Source organism: Vidua macroura, chromosome 29 (genome assembly GCF_024509145.1).
Source record: "Vidua macroura isolate BioBank_ID:100142 chromosome 29, ASM2450914v1, whole genome shotgun sequence".
NCBI classification, from domain to species: domain Eukaryota; kingdom Metazoa; phylum Chordata; class Aves; order Passeriformes; family Viduidae; genus Vidua; species Vidua macroura.
The window spans coordinates 1,342,598-1,367,139 of NC_071599.1; the positions used below are offsets into that span (position 1 = coordinate 1,342,598).

The following is a 24,542-nucleotide window of genomic DNA, read 5'->3' on the forward strand; positions in this document are numbered from 1 at the left end:
AAAAATCCATGGACTGTAACGGGATTTGGGGTTGAATCCCTGGATTTCGAGGGTGAGCTCATCAGCCTCAGGGAAAATTTGGGATTTTGGGACACCCCAGGGGGATTTTTCCATTCTTTTCCCAGATCCCTGGAAAATCCCACCCCCCCCTACACGCCAAAGATGGGGCGCAGGTGAGTGACCCCCCCTGGAATTCCCGTTCCCACTTTTCCCTGTTTTCCCCATTTTCCCCTCCTTTTTTTCCCATTTTCCCCCCTTCTTTCCCGATTTCCCCCCATTTTCCCCATTTTCCCCATTTTCCCCCATGTGCCCCCATTCCCCCCCATTTCCCCCATTTCCCCCCATTTCCCCCATTTCCCCCATTTCCCCCCATTTCTCCCCATTTCTCCCCATTTCCTCTTTTTCCCCCATTTCCCCCATTTTCCCCCATTTCTCCCCCATTTTCCCCATTTTTCTCCCATTTTTCTCCCATTTTTCCCCATTTTTCTCCCATTTTCCCCCATTTTTCTCCCATTTTTCCCCATTTCTCCTTTTTTCCCCCCCCAATTTTTCCCCTTTTCCCCATTTCCAGGAGCGTGGATTCTCCCAGCCTGGGCCTCGGGGCCGATCCCTTCCTCCCGCACCTCCTGGAGGACGAGCAGGGCCCCGGCCCCGACCTGGAGCCGGATCCCGAATCCCAAAACCCCCAAAATTCCCAGCCCAATTCCCAGGGCTGGCAGCAGAATTCCCCCGGTTCCCAGAGCTGGCAGCACTCGGTGAGCCGGGAGCTCCTGGCCAGCCTGTCCCAGCGGGAGGTGGATCGGCAGGAGGTCATCAACGGTACAGAAATCCGGGAATTCCGGGAATTCCGGGGGCGTCCCAGGGATTTGGGGCGGCTGGAACTGGGGGCGATGCTTCTGGGGGAGTGATTCCCAGGATTTGGGGGTTCATTCCCGGGATTTGGGGGCTCATTCCCTGTTCCATGCTGGGTTTGGGGTCTCGCTCCCGGGATTTGGGGGCTCATTCCCTGTTCCATGCTGGATTTGGGGTCTCACTCCTGGGATTTGGGGTCTCACTCCCGGGATCTGGGGTCTCACTCCCAGCCCTTTCCAGGATTTGGGGTCTCATTCCCGTTTTTTTCCCAGGATTTGGGGCTGCTAGGGCTGGTTCTGGGTGTCGGGTTCTGCTCTGGGGCAGCTTTGGGAATGTCCCCAATGTCCCCAATGTCCCCAATGTCCCCAATGGTGTCCCCAATGTCCCCATGTCCCCAGAGCTGTTTGTCACCGAGCTGTCCCACCTGTGGGTGCTGTCCCTGTGTCCCCAATGGTGTCCCCAGTGTCCCCAGTGATGTCCCCAATGTCCCCAGAGCTGTTTGTCACCGAGCTGTCCCACCTGTGGGTGCTGTCCCTGTGTCCCCAATGTCCCCAATGTCCCCAATGTCCCCAATGTCCCCATGTCCCCAGAGCTGTTTGTCACCGAGCTGTCCCACCTGTGGCTGCTGTCCCTGTGTCCCCAGTGGTGTCCCCAATGTCCCCAATGTCCCTGTGCTGTCCCCAGAGCTGTTTGTCACCGAGCTGTCCCACCTGTGGCTGCTGTCCCCAATGTCCCCAGTGGTGTCCCCAATGTCCCCAATGTCCCCATGTCCCCAGAGCTGTTTGTCACCGAGCTGTCCCACCTGCGCATCCTGCGCGTGCTGGACTCGCTGTTCCTGCAGCGCCTGCGCCGGGAGCAGCTCCTGAGCCGCGAGGAGCTGGGGCTGCTCTTCCCCAACCTGCCCGACCTCATCGACGTGCACAGTGAGAGCCGGCCGGATCCCAGACCCATCCCCGCGGCCTGAAATCCCAGATCCCCAAAAACCCCGAATCCCCAAATCCTGAAATCCTGAAATCCCAGATCCCCAAATCCCCAAATCCTGAAATCCCAGATCCCCAAATCCCCCGAATCCCCAAATCCTGAAATCCTGAAATCCCAGATCCCCAAAAAACCCCGAATCCCCAAATCCTGAAATCCTGAAATCCCAGATCCCCAAAAAACCCCGAATCCCCAAATCCTGAAATCCTGAAATCCCCAAATCCTGAAATCCTGAAATCCCAGATCCCCAAATCCCCAAATCCCCAAATCCTGAAATCCTGAAATCCCAGATCCCCAAAAACCCCGAATCCCCAAATCCTGAAATCCTGAAATCCCAGATCCCCAAAAACCCCGAATCCTGAAATCCCAGATCCCCAAATCCCCAAATCCTGAAATCCTGAAATCCCAGATCCCCAAATCCCCAAAAAACCCCAAATCCCCAAATCCTGAAATCCCAGATCCCCGAATCCCCAAATCCTGAAATCCTGAAATCCCCAAATCCCCAAAATCCCAGATCCCCAAGTCCTGAAATCCCAAATCCCCAAATCCTGAAATCCCAAATCCCCAAATTCTGAAATCCCAAATCCCCAAAATCCCGAAACCCCAAATCCCCGAAATCCCAAATCCCAAAATCCTGAAATCCCAAATCCCTGAAATCCCAAATCCCTAAAATCCTGAAATCCCAAATCCCCAAAATCCCAAATTCCCAAATCCCGAATCCCCAAATCCCAAATCCCCAAAATCCCAAATCCCAATATCCCGAAATCCCAAATCCCCAAAATCCTGAAATCCCCAAATCCCCAAATCCCCAAACCCCGAATCCCCAAAGTCCCGATCTCCCCAAATCCCGACAGGTTCCCTGTGGGAATCCATGCGGAGGCTCCGGGAGGAGCAGGGCCCCATCATCGGCGACATCGGCGACCTCATGCTGGCCCGGGTGAGCGCGGCCCCGATCCCGGGAATTTCGGGAATCCTGGGAATGCCGGGAATCTCACAAATGCCGGGAATGCCGGGAATCCCGGGGATGCCGGGAATGCTGCGAATTTTGGGAATCCTGGGAATGCCAGAAATTTCAGGAGTGCTGGGAATCCCGGGAATCTTGGGCATCCTGGGAATTTTGGGAATGCCGGGAATTTCAGGAATCCCGTGAATCTCGGGGATACCGGGAATGCTGCGAGTTTTGGGAATTTCAGGAATGCCGAGAATGGCAGGAATTTGGGGAATGCTGGGAATGCTGGGAATTTTGGGAATGCCGCGAATCTCGGGAGTGCCGGGAATTACGGGAATGCCGAAAATTTTGGGAATCCTGGGAATTTTGGGAATGCCGTGAATCTCAGGAGTGCTGGGAATTTTGGAAATGCTGGGAATCTCGGGAATGCCGGGAATCTCAGGAGTGCTGGGAATTTCGGGAATGCCAGGAATCTCGGGAATGCCGGGCATCTCGGGAGTGCTGGGAATTTCGGGAATGCCAGGAATCTCGGGAATTCCGTGAATCTCGGGAATGCCGGGAATCTCGGGAATGCCGGGAATCTTGGGAATGCTGGGAATCTTGGGAGCGCTGGGAATCTCGGGAATGCCGGGAATCTCAGGAGTGCTGGGAATTTTGGAAATGCTGTGAATCTCGGGAATGCCAGGCATCTCGGGAATGCTGGGAATTTCGGGAATGCCGTGAATCTCGGGAATGCCGGGAATCTCGGGAATGCTGTGAATCTCGGGAATGCTGGGAATCTCGGGAATGCTGGCAATTTTGGGAATGCCGGGAATCTCGGGAGTGCTGGGAATCTCGGGAATGCCGGGAATCTCGGGAATGCCGGGCATCTCGGGAATGCTGGGAATCTCGGGAATGCCGGGCATCTCGGGAATGCTGGGAATCTCGGGAATGCCGGGAATCTCGGGAGCGCCGCGCGGCTCCGGGGCCGGCGCTGACTCCGGGCGCTCTCCCAGTTCGAGGGCGCGGCCAAGGAGCGGTTCCAGCGCGTGGCCGCCGCCTTCTGCTCCTCGCAGTCCATCGCGCTGGAGCTGATCCGCACCAAGCAGCGCAAGGAGAGCCGCTTCCAGCTCTTCATGCAGGTCCGGGATTTGGGGTTTGGGATCGGGGATCGGGGATCGGGGATCGGGGCTTCCAGCTCTTCATGCAGGTCTGGGATTTGGGATTGGGGATCGGGGCTTCCAGCTCTTCATGCAGGTCTGGGATTTGGGGTTTGGGATCGGGGATCGGGGCTTCCAGCTCTTCATGCAGGTCTGGGATTTGGGATTGGGATCGGGGGTTTGGGGTTTGGGATCGGGGCTTCCAGCTCTTCATGCAGGTCCGGGATTTGGGATTGGGGATTGGGGCTTCCAGCTCTTCATGCAAGTCCAGGATTGGGATCAGGGATTTGGGATTGGGGATTTGGGATTGGGGATCGGGGGTTTGGGATTTGGGGCTTCCAGCTCTTCATGCAGGTGCGGGATCAGGATTGGGATTGGGGATTTCAGGGTTTGGGGAAGCAGAGGCGTCAGGAATTCTGGGATTTCGGGGTTTGGGGAAGCAGAGGGGTCGGGAATTCCGGGATTTCGGGCACCAGAGGGGTCAGGAATTCCGGGATTTTGGGGTTTGGGGAAGCAGAGGGGTCAGGAACTCCGGGATTTTGGGGTTTGGGGAAGCAGAGGAGTCAGGAACTTGTGGATTTCGGGGTTTGGGGAATGGGAGGGGTCAGGAATGTTGGGGTTTCAGGGTTTGGGGAAGCAGAGGGGTCCAGAATTTTGGGATCCCGGGATTTCAGGGTTTGGGGCACCAGAGGGGTCGGGAATTCTGGGATTTTGGGGTTTGGGGAACAGGAGGGGTCAGGAATTTCAGGGTTTGGGGAAGCAGAGGGGTCAGGAATTCCGGGATTTCGGGGTTTGGGGCACCAGAAGAGTTGGGAATTCCGGGATTTTGGGCACCAGAGGGGTCAGGAATTCCGGGATTTCGGGATTTGGGGCACCAGAGGGGTCAGGAATTCCAGGGTTTTGGGGTTTGGGGCACCAGAGGGGTCGGGAATTCCGGGATTTTGAGCACCAGAGGGGTCAGGAATTCCGGGATTTCAGGGTTTGGGGCATCAAAGGGGTCAGGAATTCCTGGATTTCAGGGTTTGGGGAACGGGAGGGGTCAGGAATTTCGGGGTTTGGGGAAGCAGAGGGGTTGGGAACTCTGGGATTTCGGGGTTTGGGGCACCAGAGGGGTCGGGAATTCCGGGATTTTGAGCACCAGAGGGGTCAGGAATTCCAGGGTTTCGGGGTTTGGGGCACCAGAGGGGTCGGGAATTCCGGGATTTTGAGCACCAGAGGGGTCAGGAATTCCGGGATTTCGGGGTTTGGGGCACCAGAGGGGTCGGGAATTCCGGGATTTTGAGCACCAGAGGGGTCAGGAATTCCTGGATTTCTGGGTTTGGGGCACCAGAGAGGTCGGGAACTCCGGGATTTTGGGATTTCGGGCCCCAGAGGGGTCGGGAATTCCGGGATTTGGGAACTCCAGGAGGCCGAGAGCCACCCGCAGTGCCGGCGGCTGCAGCTGAAGGACCTGCTGGTCGCCGAGATGCAGCGCCTCACCAAGTACCCGCTGCTGCTGGAGAACGTCCTCAAGTGCACCCCGGGTAGGGCCGGCGGCTCCGGAACATTCCGCGGCTCCAGCCCGGATTTCCTCATCCCCTTCTCCCTGCCAAGCCCCTGCTTTTCCCTCTGAACTCCACCTTTTTCCCTGGGTTTTCCCTATTTTTTCCCCACCATTTTTTTTCCCTAATTTTTGCTGCATCTTTCCTTGGATTTCGCCACGTTTCTCCCTGTATTTCTCCCTGCATTTTTCCTGTTATCCTCTGGATTTTTTCCTGGATTTTTCCCATTATCCCCTGGATTTTTCCCCTGGATTCCCCCATTCCCAGCGGGCTGCTCTGAGCTCGGGATCAGTGACCCCTGTCCTGTTTTCCCCTGCATTTCCCTGTTATCCCATGGATTTTCCCAGTTTTCCCAGCGGGCTCCCCAGAGCAGGAGAAGCTGCTGCGTGCCCGGGATCAGTGACTTTGATCCCGTTATCCCATGGATTTTCCCGGTTTTCCCCATTCCCAGCGGGCTCCCCAGAGCAGGAGAAACTGCTCCGAGCCCGGGATCAGTGACCCCTGTCCCGTTTTTCCCCGTTATCCCCTGGATTTTCCCGGTTTTCCCAGCGGGCTCCCCGGAGCAGGAGAAGCTGCTGTGGGTTCGGGATCAGTGATCCCGTTATCCCATGGATTTCCCCGTTATCCCATGGATTTTCCCGGTTTTCCCAGCGGGCTCCCCGGAGCAGGAGAAGCTGCTGTGGGTTCGGGATCAGTGATCCCGTTATCCCATGGATTTCCCCGTTATCCCATGGATTTCCCTGTTATCCCATGGATTTTCCCCATTCCCAGCGGGCTCCCCGGAGCAGGAGAAGCTGCTGTGGGTTTGGGATCAGTGACTCCTGACCCGTTTTTCCCCATTATCCCATGGATTTTCCCAGTTTCCCCATTCCCAGCGGGCTCCCCGGAGCAGGAGAAGCTGCTGCGTGCCCAGGATCAGTGATCCCGTTATCCCATGGATTTTCCCATTATCCCATGGATTTTCCCGGTTTTCCCAGCGGGCTCCCCAGAGCAGGAGAAGCTGCTCCCAGCCCGGGATCAGTGATCCCGTTATCCCCTGGATTTCCCCGTTATCCCCTGGATTTTCCCGGTTTTCCCAGCGGGCTCCCCGGAGCAGGAGAAGCTGCTGTGGGTTCGGGATCAGTGATCCCGTTATCCCATGGATTTCCCCGTTATCCCCTGGATTTCCCCGTTATCCCCTGGATTTTCCCGGTTTTCCCAGCGGGCTCCCCGGAGCAGGAGAAGCTGCTGTGGGTTCGGGATCAGTGATCCCGTTATCCCCTGGATTTTCCCGGTTTTCCCAGCGGGCTCCCCGGAGCAGGAGAAGCTGCTGTGGGTTCGGGATCAGTGATCCCGTTATCCCATGGATTTTTTCCCGGTTTTCCCAGCGGGCTCCCCGGAGCAGGAGAAGCTGCTGCGGGCGCGGGAGCGCAGCCGCGCCGTGCTGCGGGCGGTGAACGAGGCCGTGCGGCGCGCCGAGAACCGGCAGCGCCTGCAGCAGCACCAGCGGCGCCTGGACACGTCGGCGCTGGAGAGAACCAGCAACCCCCTGGCGGCGCAGTTCCGGGTGCGCGGGGCGCCCGCCGGGAGCGGGAGCGGGAGCGGGAGCGGGAGCGGGAGCGGGATCTGGGATCGGGGAGTGGGATTGGGATTGGGATTGGGATTTGGGATCTGGGATCGGGGAGTGCGAGTGGGAGCGGGAGTGGGGATTGGGATCTGGGATCGGGGAGTGCCCAGCGGGAGCGGGATTGGGATCTGGGATCGGGGAGTGCCGAGTGGGAGCGGGAGCGGGATTGGGATTGGGATCGGGGATCGGGGAGTGCGAGTGGGAGCGGGAGCGGGATTGGGATCTGGGATCGGGGAGTGCCGAGTGGGAGCGGGAGTGGGGATTGGGATCTGGGATCGGGGAGTGCCGAGTGGGAGCGGGAGTGGGGATTGGGGATTGGGATCGGGGATCGGGGAGTGCGAGTGGGAGCGGGACTGGGAGTGGGATTGGGATTGGGATCTGGGATCGCGGAGTGCCGAGAGGGAGCGGGAGTGGGATCGGGAGTGGGGATTGGGGAGTGGGATTGGGGTTTGGGGTTTGGGACCTGGGATTGGGGACAGGGGATTGGGGATTGGGATTGGGTTTGGGGTTTGGGATTTGGTATCAGGGATCTGGGATTGGGGTTTGGGGTTTGGGATTGGGATCGGGGATTGAAATTGGGGTTTGGGGTTTGGGATTGGGGATTGGGGTTTGGGAATTGGGATTGGGACTGGGGATCAGGGAGTGTGGATTGGGATTGGGGATTGGGATCGGGTTTGGGATTGGGGATCTGGGATCGGGGAGTGGGGATTGGGATCAGGATTGGGATCGGGGAGTGCGGATTCAGATCAGGATTGGGGATTGGGGTTTGGGATTGGGGATTGGGGATTGGGGATTGGGATTGAGGTTTGGGATTTGGGATTGGATTTTGGGTATTGGGGATTTGGGATCTCGGATTTGGGGTTTGGGATTGGGGAGTGGGGTTTGGGATTGGGGATTGGGATTTGAGACCTGGGATTGGGATTTGGGATTTGGGGTTTGGGATTGGGGATTGGTGATTAGGGATCTGGGATTGGGGATTGGGGGATTGGGGATTTGGGATTGGGGATTGGAGGTTTGGGATTTGGGATTCAGGATTTGGGATCTGGGTTTCGGGGCTTCCCAGATTTCCCAAATATGGGGATCCCCAAATTTCCACGGAAATCCCGCCCTTCCAGGGGAGCCCCTGGGCTTTGTGGGACCCCTGGGTTTTGTGGGGATCCCCCAGTTTTCCATGGAAATCTCCCAATTTTCCATGGAATTCCAGCCCTTCCTTGGGGAACCCCTGAAGTTCATGGGGATCCCCAAATTTTCCATGGAAAACCCCGTTTTAACATGGGAATCCTGTTTTTCTATGGGAAACCTACATTTCTCCCATTTCTCCCATTTCCCCCCCATTTTTCCATGGGGATCCCCCAGTTTTCCCCCTTTTCCCATTAATCCCAGTCCCAGTGGAAAAATGACCTGGGAAAAATGCAATTTTTGGGGAGTTTCCCTGGATTTTGGGGTGTTTCTGTGGATTTTGGGGTGTTTCCCTGGATTTTGGGGTGTTTCCATGGATTTTGGGGTGTTTATTGTGGATTTTGGGCTTTTCCCATGGATTTTCGGGTGTTTTCCCTGGATTTTGGGGTGTTTCCCGTGGATTTTGGGGTGTTTTCCCTGGATTTTGGGGTGTTTTCCCTGGATTTTGGGGTGTTTATTGTGGATTTTGGGGTGTTTTCCCTGGATTTTGGGGTGTTTATTGTGGATTTTGGGGTGTTTCCATGGATTTTGGGGTGTTTATTGTGGATTTTGGGGTGTTTCCCGTGGATTTTGGGGTGTTTTCCCTGGATTTTGGGGTGTTTTCATGGATTTTGGGGTGTTCATTGTGGATTTTGGGGTGTTTTCCCTGGATTTTGGGGTGTTCATTGTGGATTTTGGGGTGTTTTCCCTGGATTTTGGGGTGTTTATTGTGGATTTTGGGGTGTTTCCATGGATTTTGGGGTGTTTTCATGGATTTTGGGGTGTTCATTGTGGATTTTGGGGTGTTTTCCCTGGATTTTGGGGTGTTTATTGTGGATTTTGGGGGGTTTCCATGGATTTTGGGGTGTTTATTGTGGATTTTGGGATGTTTTCCATGGATTTTGGGGTGTTTCCCGTGGATTTTGGGGTGTTTTCCATGGATTTTGGTCCCGCAGAACCTGGACCTGACCTCGCACCGGATGATCCACGAGGGACCCCTGGCCTGGAGAGTGGGAAAGGACAAAAGCGTGGGTACGGACTGGGGGAACTGGGGGGGACTGGGAGGGACTGGGAGGGACTGGGATGGACTGGGATGGACTGGGATGGACTGGGATGGACTGGGATGGGAACTGGGATGGACTGGAACTGGACTGGGGGGGACTGGGGGGAACTGGGATGGACTGGGATGGAAACTGGGATGGACTGGGATGGACTGGGATGAACTGGGATTGAACTGGAACTGAAATGGGATGGACTGGGATTGAACTGGGATGGACTGGAATGTACTGGGAGGGACTGGGATAGATTGGGAGGGACTAGGATGGACTGGGATGGACTGGGATGGACTGGGATGGGAACTGGGATGGACTGGGAGGGACTGGGATGGACCGGGGGGAACTGGGAGGGACTGGGATGAACTGGGATGGACTGGGGGGAACTGGGATGGGAAGGAACTGGGATGGACTGGGATAGACTGGGATGGACTGGGATGGACTGGGATGAACTGGAACTGAACTGGGATGGACTGGGATTGAACTGGGATGGACTGGAATGTACTGGGAGGGACTGGGATAGATTGGGATGGACTGGGAGGGACTGGGATGGACTGGGAGGGACTGGGATGGACTGGGATGGACTGGGATAGATTGGGAGGGACTGGGATGGACTGGATTCCAAAAATCCCCTCCAAAAAATCCCCAAAAAAACTTAAAAAAAAAAAAATCACCAAAAAATCGCCAAAAATCCCCCCCCCCAAAATCTTTTAAAAATCTCAAAAATCCCCCCCAAAATCCCCCAAAAATCCCCAAAATATCCCAAAAAATCTCAAAAAAATCCCCCAAAAAATCCCAAAAAAATCCCAAAAAAATCCCCAAAAAATCTCAAAAAATCTCAAAAAAATCCCCAAAAAATCCCCAAATATCCCCAAAAGTCCCCCAATAAATCCCCAAAAACCCAATAAATCCCCAAAAAAACCCCAAAAAAACCCCAAAAAACCCCAAAAAACCCCCAAAACACCCCAATAAACCCCGCCGCGGCGCTGCCCCGTTGCGCAGAGCTGCACGTGCTGCTGCTGGAGGAGCTGCTGGTGCTGCTGCAGCGCCAGGACGAGCGCTGGCTGCTCAAGTGCCACAGCCGGGCCGGCCTGGCCGCCGACACCAAGCAGAGCTTCAGCCCCGTGCTCAAGCTCAGCTCGCTGCTCGTGCGCTCCGTGGCCACAGGTGTGCGGGAATCCCGGAATATCAGGAATAACGGGAATAACGGGAGTGAAACGGGGGTTTGGGGGGAAAAAATGGGGGGTTTGGGGGGGAAAATTGGGGTGTTTTGGGGGCAATGGGGGTTCAGCCCCGTGCTCAAGCTCAGCTCGCTGCTCGTGCGCTCCGTGGCCACAGGTGTGCGGGAATCCCGGAATATCGGGAATAACGGGAATAACGGGAATAACGGGAGTGAAACGGGGGTTTGGGGGGAAAATTGGGGTTTTTGGGGGCAATGGGGGCTCAGCCCCGTGCTCAAGCTCAGCTCGCTGCTCGTGCGCTCCGTGGCCACAGGTGCGCGGGAATCCCGGAATATCGGGAATAACGGGAATAACGGGAATAACGGGAGTGAAACGGGGGTTTGGGGGGAAAAAATGGGGGGTTTGGGTGAAAAAAATGGGGTTTCTGTGTTAAAAATGGGTTTTTTGGGGGCAATGGGGCTTCAGCCCCGTGCTCAAGCTCAGCTCGCTGCTCGTGCGCTCCGTGGCCACAGGTGCGCGGGAATCCCGGAATAACGGGAATAACGGGAATAATGGGAATCAAATGGGGGTTTGGGGGGAAAAAATGGGGTTTTGTATGGAAAAATTGGGGTTTTGGGGGGAAAAATCGGGTTTTTGTGTTAAAAAAATGGGGGTTTGGTGTAAAAAAATGGGGGTTTTGGGGGAAAAAATGGGGGTTTTGTATGAAAAAATGGGGTTTTGGGTGAAAAAATGGGGTTTTTGGGGGCAATGTGGGTTCAGCCCCGTGCTCAAGCTCAGCTCGCTGCTCGTGCGCTCCGTGGCCACAGGTGTGCGGGAATCCCGGAATAACGGGAATAACGGGAATCAAATGGGGGTTTGGGGGGGAAAATGGGGGTTTTGTATGGAAAAATTGGGGTTTTGGGGGGGGAAAAATCGGGTTTTTGTGTTAAAAAAATGGGGGTTTGGTATAAAAAAATGGGGGTTTTGGGGGAAAAATTGGGGGGTTTGTATGAAAAAATTTGGTTTCTGTGTTAAAAAATGGGGGGTTTGGGGGGGAAAAATTGGGGGATTTGTGTGAAAAAATGGGGTTTCTGTGTTAAAAATTGGGGTTTTTGGGGGCAATGGGGGTTCAGCCCCGTGCTCAAGCTCAGCTCGCTGCTCGTGCGCTCCGTGGCCACAGGTGTGCGGGAATCCCGGAATAACGGGAATAACGGGAATAACGGGAGTGAAACGGGAATGACGGGAATCAAACGGGGGTTTGGGGGGAAAAATGGGGGTTTTGTATGGAAAAATGGGGGTTTGGGGGGGCAATGGGGGTTCAGCCCCGTGCTCAAGCTCAGCTCGCTGCTCGTGCGCTCCGTGGCCACAGGTGCGCGGGAATCCCGGAATCCCGGAATAACGGGAATAACGGGAATAACGGGAATCAAATGGGGGTTTGGGGGGGAAAATGGGGGTTTTGTATGGAAAAATGGGGGTTTTGGGGGGGAAAAATCGGGTTTTTGTGTTAAAAAAATGGGGGTTTGGTGTAAAAAAATGGGGGTTTTGGGGGAAAAATTGGGGGGTTTGTATGAAAAAATTTGGTTTCTATGTTAAAAAATGGGGGGTTTGGGGGGGAAAAATTGGGGGATTTGTGTGAAAAATTGGGGTTTCTGTGTTAAAAATGGGGTTTTTGGGGGAAATGTGGGTTCAGCCCCGTGCTCAAGCTCAGCTCGCTGCTCGTGCGCTCCGTGGCCACAGGTGTGTGGGAATCCCGGAATAACGGGAATAACGGGAATGACGGGAATCAAATGGGGGTTTGGGGGAAAAAATGGGGGTTTTGGGTGAAAAAATGGGGTTTCTGTGTTAAAAATGGGGTTTTTGGGGGCAATGGGGCTTCAGCCCTGTGCTCAAGCTCAGCTCGCTGCTCGTGCGCTCCGTGGCCACAGGTGTGCAGGAATCCCGGAATATCGGGAATAATGGGAATGACGGGAATCAAACAGGGGTTTGGGGGGAAAAAATGGGGGTTTTGTATGGAAAAATTGGGGTTTTGTATGGAAAAATTGGGGTGTTTTGGGAGCAATGGGGCTTCAGCCCCGTGCTCAAGCTCAGCTCGCTGCTCGTGCGCTCCGTGGCCACAGGTGTGCGGGAATCCCGGAATATCGGGAATAACGGGAATAACGGGAGTGAAACGGGGGTTTGGGGGGAAAAATGGGGGGTTTTGTGTTAAAAATGGGGTTTTTGGGGGCAATGGGGGCTCAGCCCCGTGCTCAAGCTCAGCTCGCTGCTCGTGCGCTCCGTGGCCACAGGTGTGCGGGAATCCCGGAATATCGGGAATAACGGGAATAACGGGAATAATAGGAATCAAAATGGGGTTTGGGGGGGAAAAATGGGGGTTTTGTATGGAAAAATGAGGTTTTGTATGGAAAAATTGGGGTTTTTGGGAGCAATGGGGCTTCAGCCCCGTGCTCAAGCTCAGCTCGCTGCTCGTGCGCTCCGTGGCCACAGGTGTGTGGGAATCCCGGAATAACGGGAATAACGGGAATAACGGGAGTGAAACGGGAATGACGGGAATCAAACGGGGGTTTGGGGGGAAAAATGGGGGTTTTGTGTTAAAAAATGGGGTTTTTGTATGGAAAAATTGGGGTTTTGAGTTAAAAATGGGGTTTTTGGGGGCAATGGGGGCTCAGCCCCGTGCTCAAGCTCAGCTCGCTGCTCGTGCGCTCCGTGGCCACAGGTGCGCCGGAATCCCGGAATATCGGGAATAACGGGAATAACGGGAGTGAAACAGGGGTTTGGGGGGAAAAATGGGGGTTTGGGGGAAAAATTGGGGGTTTTGTATGGAAAATTGGGGTTTTTGGGGGCAATGGGGCTTCAGCCCCGTGCTCAAGCTCAGCTCGCTGCTCATGCGCTCCGTGGCCACAGGTGTGCAGGAATCCCGGAATAACGGGAATGACGGGAATAACGGGAGTGAAACGGGGGTTTGGGGGGGAAAAATGGGGGGTTTTGTGTTAAAAATGGGGTTTTTGGGGGCAATGGGGGCTCAGCCCCGTGCTCAAGCTCAGCTCGCTGCTCGTGCGCTCCGTGGCCACAGGTGTGCGGGGAAATCCCGGAATAACGGGAATGACGGGAATCAAATGGGGGTTTGGGGGGAAAATGGGGGTTTTGTATGGAAAAATGGGGGTTTGGGGGGGAAAATTGGGGTTTTTGGGGGCAATGGGGGTTCAGCCCCGTGCTCAAGCTCAGCTCGCTGCTCGTGCGCTCCGTGGCCACAGGTGTGCGGGAATCCCGGAATATCGGGAATAACGGGAATGCTGGGAGTGAAACGGGGGTTTGGGGGGAAAAATGGGGGTTTTGTATGGAAAAATTGGGGTTTTGGGGGAGAAAAATCGGGTTTTTGTGTTAAAAAAATGGGGGTTTGGTGTAAAGAAATGGGGGTTTTGTGTTAAAAATGGGGTTTTTGGGGGCAATGGGGGTTCAGCCCCGTGCTCAAGCTCAGCTCGCTGCTCGTGCGCTCTGTGGCCACAGGTGCGTGGGAATCCCGGAATTCCAGGAATTTTTGGGAATTCTGGGGCTGGGAATGGGAGGAATTTTAGGAATTCCGGGGCTGGGAATCGGAGGAATTTTGGGAATTCTGTGGCTGGGAATGGGAGGAATTTTTGGGAATTCTGGGGCTGGGAATGAGAGGAATTTTGGGAATTCTGTCCCCCCCAGACAAGCGCGCCCTGTTCATCATCTGCACCTCGGAGCTGGGACCCCAGATCTACGAGCTGGTGGCGCTGACGCCCTCGGAGAAGAACACGTGAGGGGAAATCCGGGAAAACCCCGGGAGGGGCTGGGAAAGTCCCTGGGAGGGGCTGGAATTCCCGGCTGGAATTCCCAGCTGGAATTCCCGGCTGGAATTGCAGGTGGATGCAGCTGCTGGAGCAGGCTGTCCAAGGGGCCACCAGGAGCCTCCCTGGGCCACCAAAACGGGAAGAGAGCGAGGCCAGCGGGAACGGAGCCTCCGGGTGGGAACCACGGCGGGAATGGCGGGAATGGGAACATGGGAACATGGGAAAATGAGAATGGTGGGAAAATGGGAATAGTGGGAATGGGAAAATGGGAATTGGAATGGTGGGAATGGGAACATGGGAATGGGAATGGTGGGAATGGGAACATGGGAACATGGGAAAATGGGAATGGTGGGAATGGGAATGGTGGGAATGGGAAAATGGGAATGGTGGGAATGGGAACATGGGAAAATGGGAAAATGGGAATGGGAATGGTGGGAATGGGAAAATGGGAATGGTGGGAATGGGAACATGGGAAAATGGGAATGGGAATGGTGGGAATGGGAACATGGGAACATGGGAATGGTGGGAATGATGGGAATGGCGGGAATGGGAACATGGGAATGGTGGGAATGGGAATGGTGGGAAAATGGGAATAGTGGGAAGGGGAAAATGGGAATTGGAATGGTGGGAATGGGAACATGGGAATGGGAATGGTGGGAATGGGAACATGGGAATGGTGGGAATGGGAATGGTGGGAATGGGAACATGGGAACATGGGAAAATGAGAATGGTGGGAATGGGAATGGTGGGAATGGTGGGAATGGGAAAATGGGAATGGTGGGAATGGGAGTGGTGGGAATGGGAATGGCAGGAATTGGAATGGTGGGAATGGGAAAATGGGAATGGGAAAATGGGAATGGTGGGAATGGGAATGGCGGGAATGGTGGGATAATGGGATAATGGGGATGGGGATGGGGTTGGGAATGGGGTGGAGCTCAGGAGGTTCCCGGTGTCCCCAGAGGGTCCCTGGGATGGGGACTTGGGGCTGGTGTTGCTGTCCCTGCCCCGGTGCCAGCCCTGTCCTGTTCCCGTTCCCGTTCCTGTTCCCATTCCCGTTCCCATTCCCATTCCCGTTCCCATTCCCGTTCCCATTCCCGTTCCTGTTCCTGTTCCCATTCCCGTTCCCATTCCCATTCCCATTCCCATTCCCGTTCCCGTTCCTGTTCCTGTTCCCATTCCCGTTCCCATTCCCATTCCCATTCCCGTTCCCGTTCCTGTTCCTGTTCCCATTCCCGTTCCCATTCCCATTCCCATTCCCGTTCCTGTTCCCATTCCCATTCCCATTCCCGTTCCCGTTCCCATTCCCGTTCCTGTTCCTGTTCCCATTCCCGTTCCCATTCCCATTCCCGTTCCCGTTCCTGTTCCTGTTCCCATTCCCGTTCCCATTCCCATTCCCATTCCCGTTCCTGTTCCCATTCCCATTCCCATTCCCGTTCCCGTTCCCATTCCCGTTCCCGTTCCCATTCCCGTTCCCGTTCCTGTTCCCATTCCCGTTCCCATTCCCATTCCCATTCCCGTTCCCGTTCCTGTTCCTGTTCCCATTCCCGTTCCCGTTCCCATTCCCATTCCCATTCCTGTTCCCATTCCTGTTCCCATTCCCATTCCCGTTCCCATTCCCGTTCCCATTCCCGTTCCCATTCCCGTTCACATTCCCATTCCTGTTCCCGCTCCCGTTCCCAGGCTGCTGCTGCCGGACCCCGCCGTGTCCCCGGAGCTGGCCCGGGACACCGAGCCCGAGGATTGTTCCTCAGGTACTGCTGGGCCTGTCCCTGTCCCTACCTGTCCCTGTCCCTGTCCCCATCCCTGTCCCTGTCCCTGTCCCTGTCCCTGTCCTCTCTCTGTCCCTGTCCCCATCCCTGTCCCTGTCCCCTCTATCCCTGTCCCTGTCCCCACGTGTCCCCTCTCTGTCCCCACGTGTCCCTGTCCCTGTCCCCTCTATCCCTGTCGTTGTCCCCACGTGTCCCCGTCCCTGTCCCCGTGTGTCCCTGTCCCTGTCCCCTCTATCCCTGTCGTTGTCCCCACATGTCCCCTCTCTGTCCCCATGTGTCCTTGTCCCTGTCCCCTCTATCCCTGTCGTTGTCCCCACGTGTCCCTGTCCCTGTCCCCACGTGTCCCTGTCCCTGTCCCCACGTGTCCCCTCTCTGTCCCCACGTGTCCCTGTCCCTGTCCCCTCCTGTCCTGTCCCTGTCGCTGTCCCCACGTGTCCCTGTCCCCTCTCTGTCCCTGTCCCTGTCCTGTCCCCATCCCTGTCCCTGTCCCCTCTATCCCTGTCGCTGTCCCCACATGTCCCTGTCTTGTCCCCGTCCCTGTCCCCACGTGTCCCTGTCCCCTCTATCCCTGTCGCTGTCCCCACGTTGTCCCTGTCCCTGTCCCCACGTGTCCCTGTCCCCACATGTCCCTGTCCCTGTCCCCACATGTCCCTGTCCCCTCTATCCCTGTCCCTGTCCCCTCTATCCCTGTCGCTGTCCCCACGTGTCCCTGTCGCTGTCCCCACGTGTCCCTGTCCCCACATGTCCCTGTCCCCTCTATCCCTGTCGCTGTCCCCACATGTCCCTGTCCCTGTCCCCACGTGTCCCTGTCCCCTCTATCCCTGTCGCTGTCCCCACATGTCCCTGTCCCCTCTATCCCTGTCCCTGTCCCCTCTATCCCTGTCGCTGTCCCCACGTGTCCCTGTCCCACAGCTGGCAGTGACCCCGAGCCCTCGGGAAGGGCCCGACCCCTGCAGGAGCTGCTGGAGGAGCCGCGAGGGGCCGGGACCGGGGACCCCGACCCCGACCCCGACCTGGGGGACCCCGACCCCATCCCGGGGATCCCCAATTCCCTGGGAAGCGCCGGAGTGGCCGAGGCAGCGCTGGAGGATTGTGAGAACTCGGGAAAACCCCAAATCCCCAAATCCCCTCTCTGCATTCCCTGGGGAAAACCCCAAATCCCCCTTTTGCCTCCCTGGATTCCCCATCCCGGGACATTTTCCCCTGGAAAACCCCAAATCCCCCTTTTGCCTCCCTGGATTCCCCATCCCGGGACATTTTCCCCTGGAAAACCCCAAATCCCCCTTTTGCCTCCCTGGATTCCCCATCCCGGGACATTTTCCCCTGGAAAACCCCAAATCCCCCTTTTGCCTCCCTGGATTCCCCATCCCGGGACATTTTCCCCTGGAAAACCCCAAATCCCTTTTCCCACCCCAATCCCAGTGGAGACCCTGCGGCTCCTGATTGTCCGGAGGCTCCGGCCGGGCCGGGACCCCGAGCCCGAGGACGCCGCCACCCCCCACGCCCGCGGCGGCCGCAGCGGCCTCCGGCCATCCCGGCGTGTCCAGCTGGGAATTCCCCACGTCCGGCCCGGGATTCGGCCACGTCCAGCCGGGATTCCAGGATGTCCAGCCAGGATTCGGCCACGTCCCGGCCAGGAATCCGGGATATCCAGCTGGGAATTCTCGATGTCCGGCCGGGAATTCCCAATGTCCAGCCAGGATTCGGCCACGTCCGGCCGGGACTTCTCAGTGTCCAGCCAGGATTCGGTGATGTCCGGCCGGGAATTCCCAAAGTCCAGTCGGGAATTCCAAATGTCCAGTCGGGAATTCCCGATGTCCGACCAGGAAGGGCCGGAGGGGCCGGAGCCCAACGGGATCCGAATCAACCGGAAAGGTAAAGGGGGATTTGGGGGAAATTGGGGGGATTTGGGGCAGGAATTTGGGGAGGATTTGGGGTGGATTTGGGGCAGGAATTTGGGAGGATTTGGGGCAGGAATTTGGGAGGATTTGGGGCAGGAATTGGGGTGGATTTGGGGCAGGAATTTGGGAGGATTTGGCGGGGATTTGGGGCAGGAATTTGGGAGGATTTGGGGTGGATTTGGGGAAGGAATTCGGGAGGATTTGGGGGGATTTGGGGCAGGAAATTGGGGGGGGATTTGGGGCAGGAAATTGGGAGGGTTTGGGGCAGGAATTTGGGGGGGATTTGGGGGCAGGAATTGGGGTGGATTTGGGGCAGGAATTTGGGAGGATTTGGCGGGGATTTGGGGCAGGAATTTGGGAGGATTTGGGGCAGGAATTAGGGGAGGATTTGGGGCAGGAATTTGGGGGAATTTGGGAGGGATTTGGGGCAGGAATTGAGGGGGACTTGGGGCAGGAAATTGGGAGGGTTTGGGGCAGGAATTGGGGTGGATTTGGGGGGATTTGGGTCAGGAATTGGGGTGGATTTGGGGCAGTAAGTTGAGGATTTGGGGTGGATTTGGGGCAGGAATTTGAGAGAATTTGTGGCAGGAATTTGGGAGGATTTGGGGCAGGAATTTGGGGAGGATTTGGGGCAGGAATTTGGGGAGGATTTGGGGTGGATTTGTGGCAGGAATTTGGGAGGATTTGGGGCAGGAATTTGGGGAGGATTTGGGGTGGATTTGGGGCAGGAATTTGGGAGGATTTGGGGAGATTCTGGGTGGGATTTGCGGGGGAATCGACGGGAACTCCCTGCACCGCCTGATGGGATCCCCGCTGGGATTTGGGGTCTCTCTCATTCCCAGGATTTGGGGTCTCGTTCCCTGTCCCTCTCTGGGATTTGGGATTCTGTTCCCTGCTCCTTCCCGGATTTGGGGTCTCATTCCCTGCTCCTTTTTGGGATTTGGGGTCTCATTCCCTGGGCGCCGATTTCGGGTTCCTGATTTCGGGTTCTGGGTTTTGGTGCTGATTTTTGGGTGTTGATTTCGGGGTGTTCATTTGGGATTCTGATTTCGGGATTCTGATTTTGGGATTTTGGGATTCTGATTTCGGGATTCTGATTTGGGGATTTCGGGATTCTGATTTCGGGATTTTGGGATTCTGATTTCGGGATTCTGATTTTGGGATCCTGATTTTGGGATTTTGTGATTCTGATTTTGGGATCCTGATATCTGGATCCTGATCTCGGGATTTTGGGATTCTGATTTTGGGATTCTGATTTTGGGATTCTGATTTCGGGATCCTGATTTTGGGATTTTGGGATCCTGATTTTGGGATTTTGGGATCCTGATTTTGGGATCCTGATATCGGGATCCTGATTTCGGGATTTGGGGATCCTGATTTCAGGATTTTGGGATCCTGATTTTGAGATTTTCATTTTGGGATTTTCATTTTGGGATTCTGGTTTTGGGTCTTGGTGCTGGGTGCCAATTTTGGGGCGCTGCTTTTGGGTGCTCATTTTGGCTCCCAGTTTTGGGTGCTGGGTGCTAATTTTGGGTGCTAATTAATTCCGGGTGCTAATTTGGGGTTCTGGGTGCTGATTAATTTGGAGTGCTGATTTTGGGGTGCTAATTAATTTCGGATTCTAATGAATTTCGGGTTCTGATTTGGGGTTCTGAACGCTAATTTTGGTCTTTTGGGGTGCTTCCTTTTGGTGCTGGGTGCTAATTAATTTGAGTAGCTAATTTTGGGTGCTAATTAATTTCGGGTGCTGATTTTGGGGTGCTGGGTGCTAATTAACTTCGGGGTTCTGGTGCCAATTAATTTCGGGTGCTAACTGGGGGTGCTAATGGACTAATTGAGGTGCTAATTAACTAACTGGGGTGCTAATTAACTAACTGGGGTGCTAATTACCACATTCCGGTGGTGGGGCCGCTCCCCCCTTCCCCTCCCCCCCCCTTTTTTGGGGGGGACCAGCCCAGGAGGAGGGGCCGGATGAGGCCACGCCCCCACGCGGCTGCAGCCAATCAGAGCCCGAGCTGTGGGAAGGAGGCGGAGCCAGCGCTGAGGGTAACCGGCCCCTCCCCCACCCCCCAAAAACCCAAAAAGGGCCCCAAAAACTCAAAAAGGGCCACCAAAAACCCAAAAAGGGCCACCAAAAATCCTCTGGGGCCACCAAAATCACAAAAGGGGCCCCAAAACCATAAAAAGGGCCCCAAAAACCCAAAAAGGGCCACCAAAAATCCTCTGGAGCCACCAAAACCACAAAAAGGGCCCCAAAAACACAAGAAGGGCCACCAAAATCACAAAAGGGCCACCAAAAACCCAAAAAGGGCCACCAAAATCACAAAGAGGGCCACCAAATCCCCTTTGGGGCCACCAAAATCTCCAGCAGGGCCACCAAGGGCCTCGTGGGGGCCACCAGGAGTCCCCGGTGGCCACTGAGGTCCCCCCTGTCCCCTCCGCAGGGAATTTCTTCTACCTGAGCCTCCCCAGGGGCCCCCCCCGGCCGGGAGGGGACGCCGGGGACAGCGCCGGGGACAGCGCCGGGGACAGCGCCGGGGACAGCCGGGACCCCCGCGGGGACAGCCGGGACCCCCATGGGGACAGCCGGGACCCCCACGGGGACAGCCGGGACCCCCATGGGGACAGCCGGGACCCCCGCGGGGACGTCGGGGACACGGAGCTGATCCTGGGCACCCTGGAGGAGCTGCGGGGCAAACTGCTGAGGCTCAGGGTGAGAACGGGGACATCAACAGGGACACCGGGGACATCAACGGGGACATCAACGGGGACACCGGGGACATTGGGGACATTGGGGACATTAATGGGAAACTGCTGAGGCTCAGGGTGAGAAGGGGGACACCGGGGACACTGAGGGGACACCAGTGGGGACACTGAGGGGACATCAACAGGGACACTGGGGACATGAATCGGGACACTGGGACACTGAGGACACTGGGGACATCAACAGGGACACCGGGGACACTGAGGGGACACTGGGGACATCAACGGGGACATTGGGGACACTGAGGGGACATAAACAGGGACACTGGGGACATCAACGAGGACATTGGGGACACTGGGGACATTAATGGGGACACTGGGGACATTGGGGACATCAGTGGGGACATTGGGGACATCAGTGGGGACACTGGGGACATTGGGGGGACACTGGGGACATTGGGGACATGAATGGGAAACTGCTGAGGCTCGGGGTGAGACCGGGGACACTGGGGACAGTGGGGACATCAATGGGGACACTGGGGACAGTGGGGACATAACAGGGACACCAGTGGGGACATGAGTGGGAAACTGCTGTGGCTCAGAGTGAGGGGACATCAATGGGGACATGGAGGGGACACTCAGGTGCCCCGGGCCATCCCAGCCCTGTCCCCAGCCCTGTCCCTGTGTCCCCAGCTGTCCCCAGCCCTGTCCCTGTGTCCCCAGCTGTCCCCATGTCCCCATGTCCCCATGTCCCTATGTCCCCCCAGGTCCTGGAAATCGCTCACTGGCAGCTGCTGCACTCGCTGCGGGGAGGCGACGCCACCGTCCCCAACACCGTCCCCAACAACGTCCCCAACACCGTCCCCAACACCGTCCCCGGGCGGGCCCCGCCGCCCCCCAGCCCCCGCAGCGCACCCCAGGCCCCGCGGGGACACGGTGGCACCGGCACCCACGGCGGCACCAGCACCCATGGTGGCACTGCCACCCACAGTGGCACCGGCACCCACAGTGGCACCGGCACCCATGGTGGCACTGCCACCCACAGTGGCACCGTCACCCACGGTGGCAATGTCACCCACGGTGGCACTGTCACCCACAGTGGCACCGTCACCCACGGTGGCAATGTCACCCACAGTGGCGCTGCCACCCACAGTGGCGCTGCCACCCGCGCTGGCAGCGCCGCCCAGGGCACAGGTGAGAGCCCACCACACCCCTGGTGACACCCTGGGTGGCACCTGCGTGTCACCCTTCAGTGTCCCCGCCGTGTCCCCTTCCCCACAGCAGCCTGTCCCCCGATACCTCCCCCGGTATCTCCCATTTCCCCCGGGATTTCCCCCATTATTTCCCATTTTCCCCCCATTATTTCCTGTTCATTTCCCCATTTCCCCCATTATTTCCCATTTCCCCCCATTATTTCCTGTTCATTTCCCCATTTCCCCCATTATTTCCTGTTCATTTCCCCATTTCCCCCATTATTTCCCATTTCCCCCCATTATTTCCTGTTCATTTCCCCATTTCCCCCATTATTTCCCATTTTTTCCCCCATTATTTCCTGTTCATTTCCCCATTTCCCCCATTATTTCCCATTTTTCCCCCATTATTTCCCATTTTCCCCATTATTTTCCCCATTATTTCCCCTGTTTTCTCCCCCATTATTTCCCCCGTTAATTTCCATTTTTCCCCATTGTTTTCCCCATTATTTCCCCTGGTTTTTCCCCATTATTTTCCCCATTTCTCCCATTTTTTCCTGTTTTCCTCCCCCATTATTTCCCCCGTTAATTTCCCATTTTCCCCATTATTTCCCCTGTTTTTTCCCCCATTATTTCCCCTGTTTTTTGCCCCATTATTTCCCGTTTTTTCCCTATTATTTCCCCTGTTAATTTCCCATTTTCCCCATTATTTCCCCCATTATTTCCCCTGTTTATTTTCCCATTTTCCCCCATTATTTCCCCCGTTAATTTCCCATTTTCCCCATTATTTCCCCCATTTTTCCCTTCTGTTCCAGGCTCCGGCGCCCCCGCCCACCTTTAACCCGGGAGGGGGGGGATGGGCTGGAATTTCCCTCCCCTCCCCCAAACCCCCCCGGAAGATTTTCCAGGGAATTCCGGCCGGGAGCTGCCCCCGGACAGCCGGACAGACGGACAAATGCACTTTGTTGGCAATTCCCCCTTTTCCCCCCCAAAAAAAATCCTATAAATATGTACGTACGCCCCTCCCCCACGCTGTAAATACCCCCGGGTGTCCCCTCCCCCCCCCCGTGTGACAATCGGGGGTGACACGGTGACAATCGGGGGGTGGCACCCCCAAAATCCCGGGATTTCCCCCCAAAAGTCCGGGTTTTCCCCCCAGAATCCCGGATTTGCCCCAAATCCCGGGTTTTCCCCCCAGAATCCCGGGGTTCCCGATATAAATATTATAAATAACAGAGCCCGGGGGGCGCTGGAAGCTGGGAAGAATTCCCAGATTTTGGAGTCGTCTTTTGTGGGATTTGGGGTTTTTTAAATGGGATTTGGGGGTTTTTAATGGGATTTGGGGTTTTTTATGGGATTTGGGTTTTTTTCATAGGATCTGGGGGTTCTTTTTCAATGGGGGAGGGGGTGAGTTTGGGAGGGGCCCCAAATCCTGGGACGGGGATTTGGGATTTGGGGATTTATGGGATTTGGGAATGGGGTTTGGGAATTTGGGATCCATGTCCTCCGTGGCACAGGGAGGTTCCCAAATTCCTGCCCCTGCTGGGATTTGGGGTTTGGGGAGGGGTCCTGGTGGTCCTGGAGATGTCGGGAATGGGATTTGGGATTTGGGATCAGGGTTTGGGATTGAGGTTTGGGATTTGGGGTCCTGGGAGGGATTTGGGAATGGGGTGGGGAATTTTGGGATCCGGATCCCCCCCAGGGATTTGGGAATTCTGGGATCCAGCCCCAGGCTGGTGCCGTGTCCCCAGGGGCTGCGATGTCCCCAAATGCCTCTGGGGGGTGACCCTGTCCTGGGGTGTCACACTGTCCCCAGGGGTGTCACAGTGTCCCCAGGGTGTGTGACCCTGTCCCCAAGGGTGTCACAGTGTCCCCAGGGGTGTCACAGTGTCCCCAAGGGTGTCACACTGTCCCCAGGGTGTGTGACCCTGTCCCCCAGGGTGTGTGACCCTGTCCCCAGGGGTGTCACAGTGTCCCCAGGGTGTGTGACCCTGTCCTGGGGTGTCACAGTGTCCCCAGGGTGTGACCCTGTCCCAGGGGTGTCACAGTGTTCCCAGGGGTGCCACAGTGTCCCCAGGGTGTGTGACCCTGTCCCAGGGGTGTGACCCTGTCCCCAGGGTGTCACAGTGTCCCCAGGGTGTGACCCTGTCCCAGGGGTGTCACAGTGTCCCCAAGGTGTGTGACCCTGTCCCCAGGGTGTGACCCTGTCCCCAGGGGTGTCACACTGTCCCCAGGGTGTCACAGTGTCCCCAGGGGTGTCACAGTGTCCCCAGGGTGTGTGACCCTGTCCTGGGGTGTCACACTGTCCCCAGGGTGTGACCCTGTCCCCAGGGGTGTCACAGTGTCCCCAGGGTGTCACACTGTCCCCAGGGGTGTCACAGTGTCCCCAGGGTGTCACAGTGTCCCCAGAGTGTGTGACCCTGTCCCCAGGGGTGTCACACTGTCCCCAGGGTGTCACAGTGTCCCCAGGGGTGTCACAGTGTCCCCAAGGTGTGTGACCCTGTCCCCAGGGGTGTCACAGTGTCCCCAGGGTGTGACCCTGTCCCCAGGGGTGTCACAGTGTCCCCAGGGTGTGTGACCCTGTCCCCAGGGTGTGACCCTGTCCCCAGGGGTGTCACACTGTCCCCAGGGTGTGTGACCCTGTCCCCAGGGTGTGACCCTGTCCCCAGGGTGTCACACTGTCCCCAGGGTGTGTGTGACCCTGTCCCCAGGGGTGTCACAGCCCAGCCGGG

General features: G+C 56.6%; 1 protein-coding gene across 11 annotated transcripts in view; it reads left to right on the forward strand.

Moving 5' to 3' along the window:
• Window positions 1–23,076, forward strand: part of LOC128820313 (rho guanine nucleotide exchange factor 11-like) — a 54,441-nt gene extending 31,365 nt beyond the window's left edge. For 9 of the 11 annotated variants that reach the window (XM_054000980.1, XM_054000982.1, XM_054000984.1 and 6 more), the window contains 18 exons: window positions 126–173; window positions 572–819; window positions 1,629–1,775; window positions 2,685–2,767; window positions 3,775–3,900; window positions 5,324–5,441; window positions 6,827–7,005; window positions 9,180–9,255; window positions 10,278–10,442; window positions 14,126–14,213; window positions 14,320–14,421; window positions 15,928–15,998; window positions 16,929–17,108; window positions 17,439–17,891; window positions 19,871–19,963; window positions 20,362–20,630; window positions 21,388–21,814; window positions 22,626–23,076. In XM_054000980.1, the coding sequence (XP_053856955.1) occupies window positions 126–173; window positions 572–819; window positions 1,629–1,775; window positions 2,685–2,767; window positions 3,775–3,900; window positions 5,324–5,441; window positions 6,827–7,005; window positions 9,180–9,255; window positions 10,278–10,442; window positions 14,126–14,213; window positions 14,320–14,421; window positions 15,928–15,998; window positions 16,929–17,108; window positions 17,439–17,891; window positions 19,871–19,963; window positions 20,362–20,630; window positions 21,388–21,814; window positions 22,626–22,651 (2,899 nt within the window). In that variant the 3' untranslated portion in view covers window positions 22,652–23,076. Of the gene's footprint in view, window positions 1–125; window positions 174–571; window positions 820–1,628; window positions 1,776–2,684; window positions 2,768–3,774; window positions 3,901–5,323; window positions 5,442–6,826; window positions 7,006–9,179; window positions 9,256–10,277; window positions 10,443–14,125; window positions 14,214–14,319; window positions 14,422–15,927; window positions 15,999–16,928; window positions 17,109–17,438; window positions 17,892–19,424; window positions 19,629–19,870; window positions 19,964–20,361; window positions 20,631–21,387; window positions 21,815–22,625 lie in introns of those variants that run through there. The other 2 variants (XM_054000990.1, XM_054000991.1) reach the window with 2 other exon arrangements.
• Window positions 23,077–24,542: the final 1,466 nt, after the last annotated feature.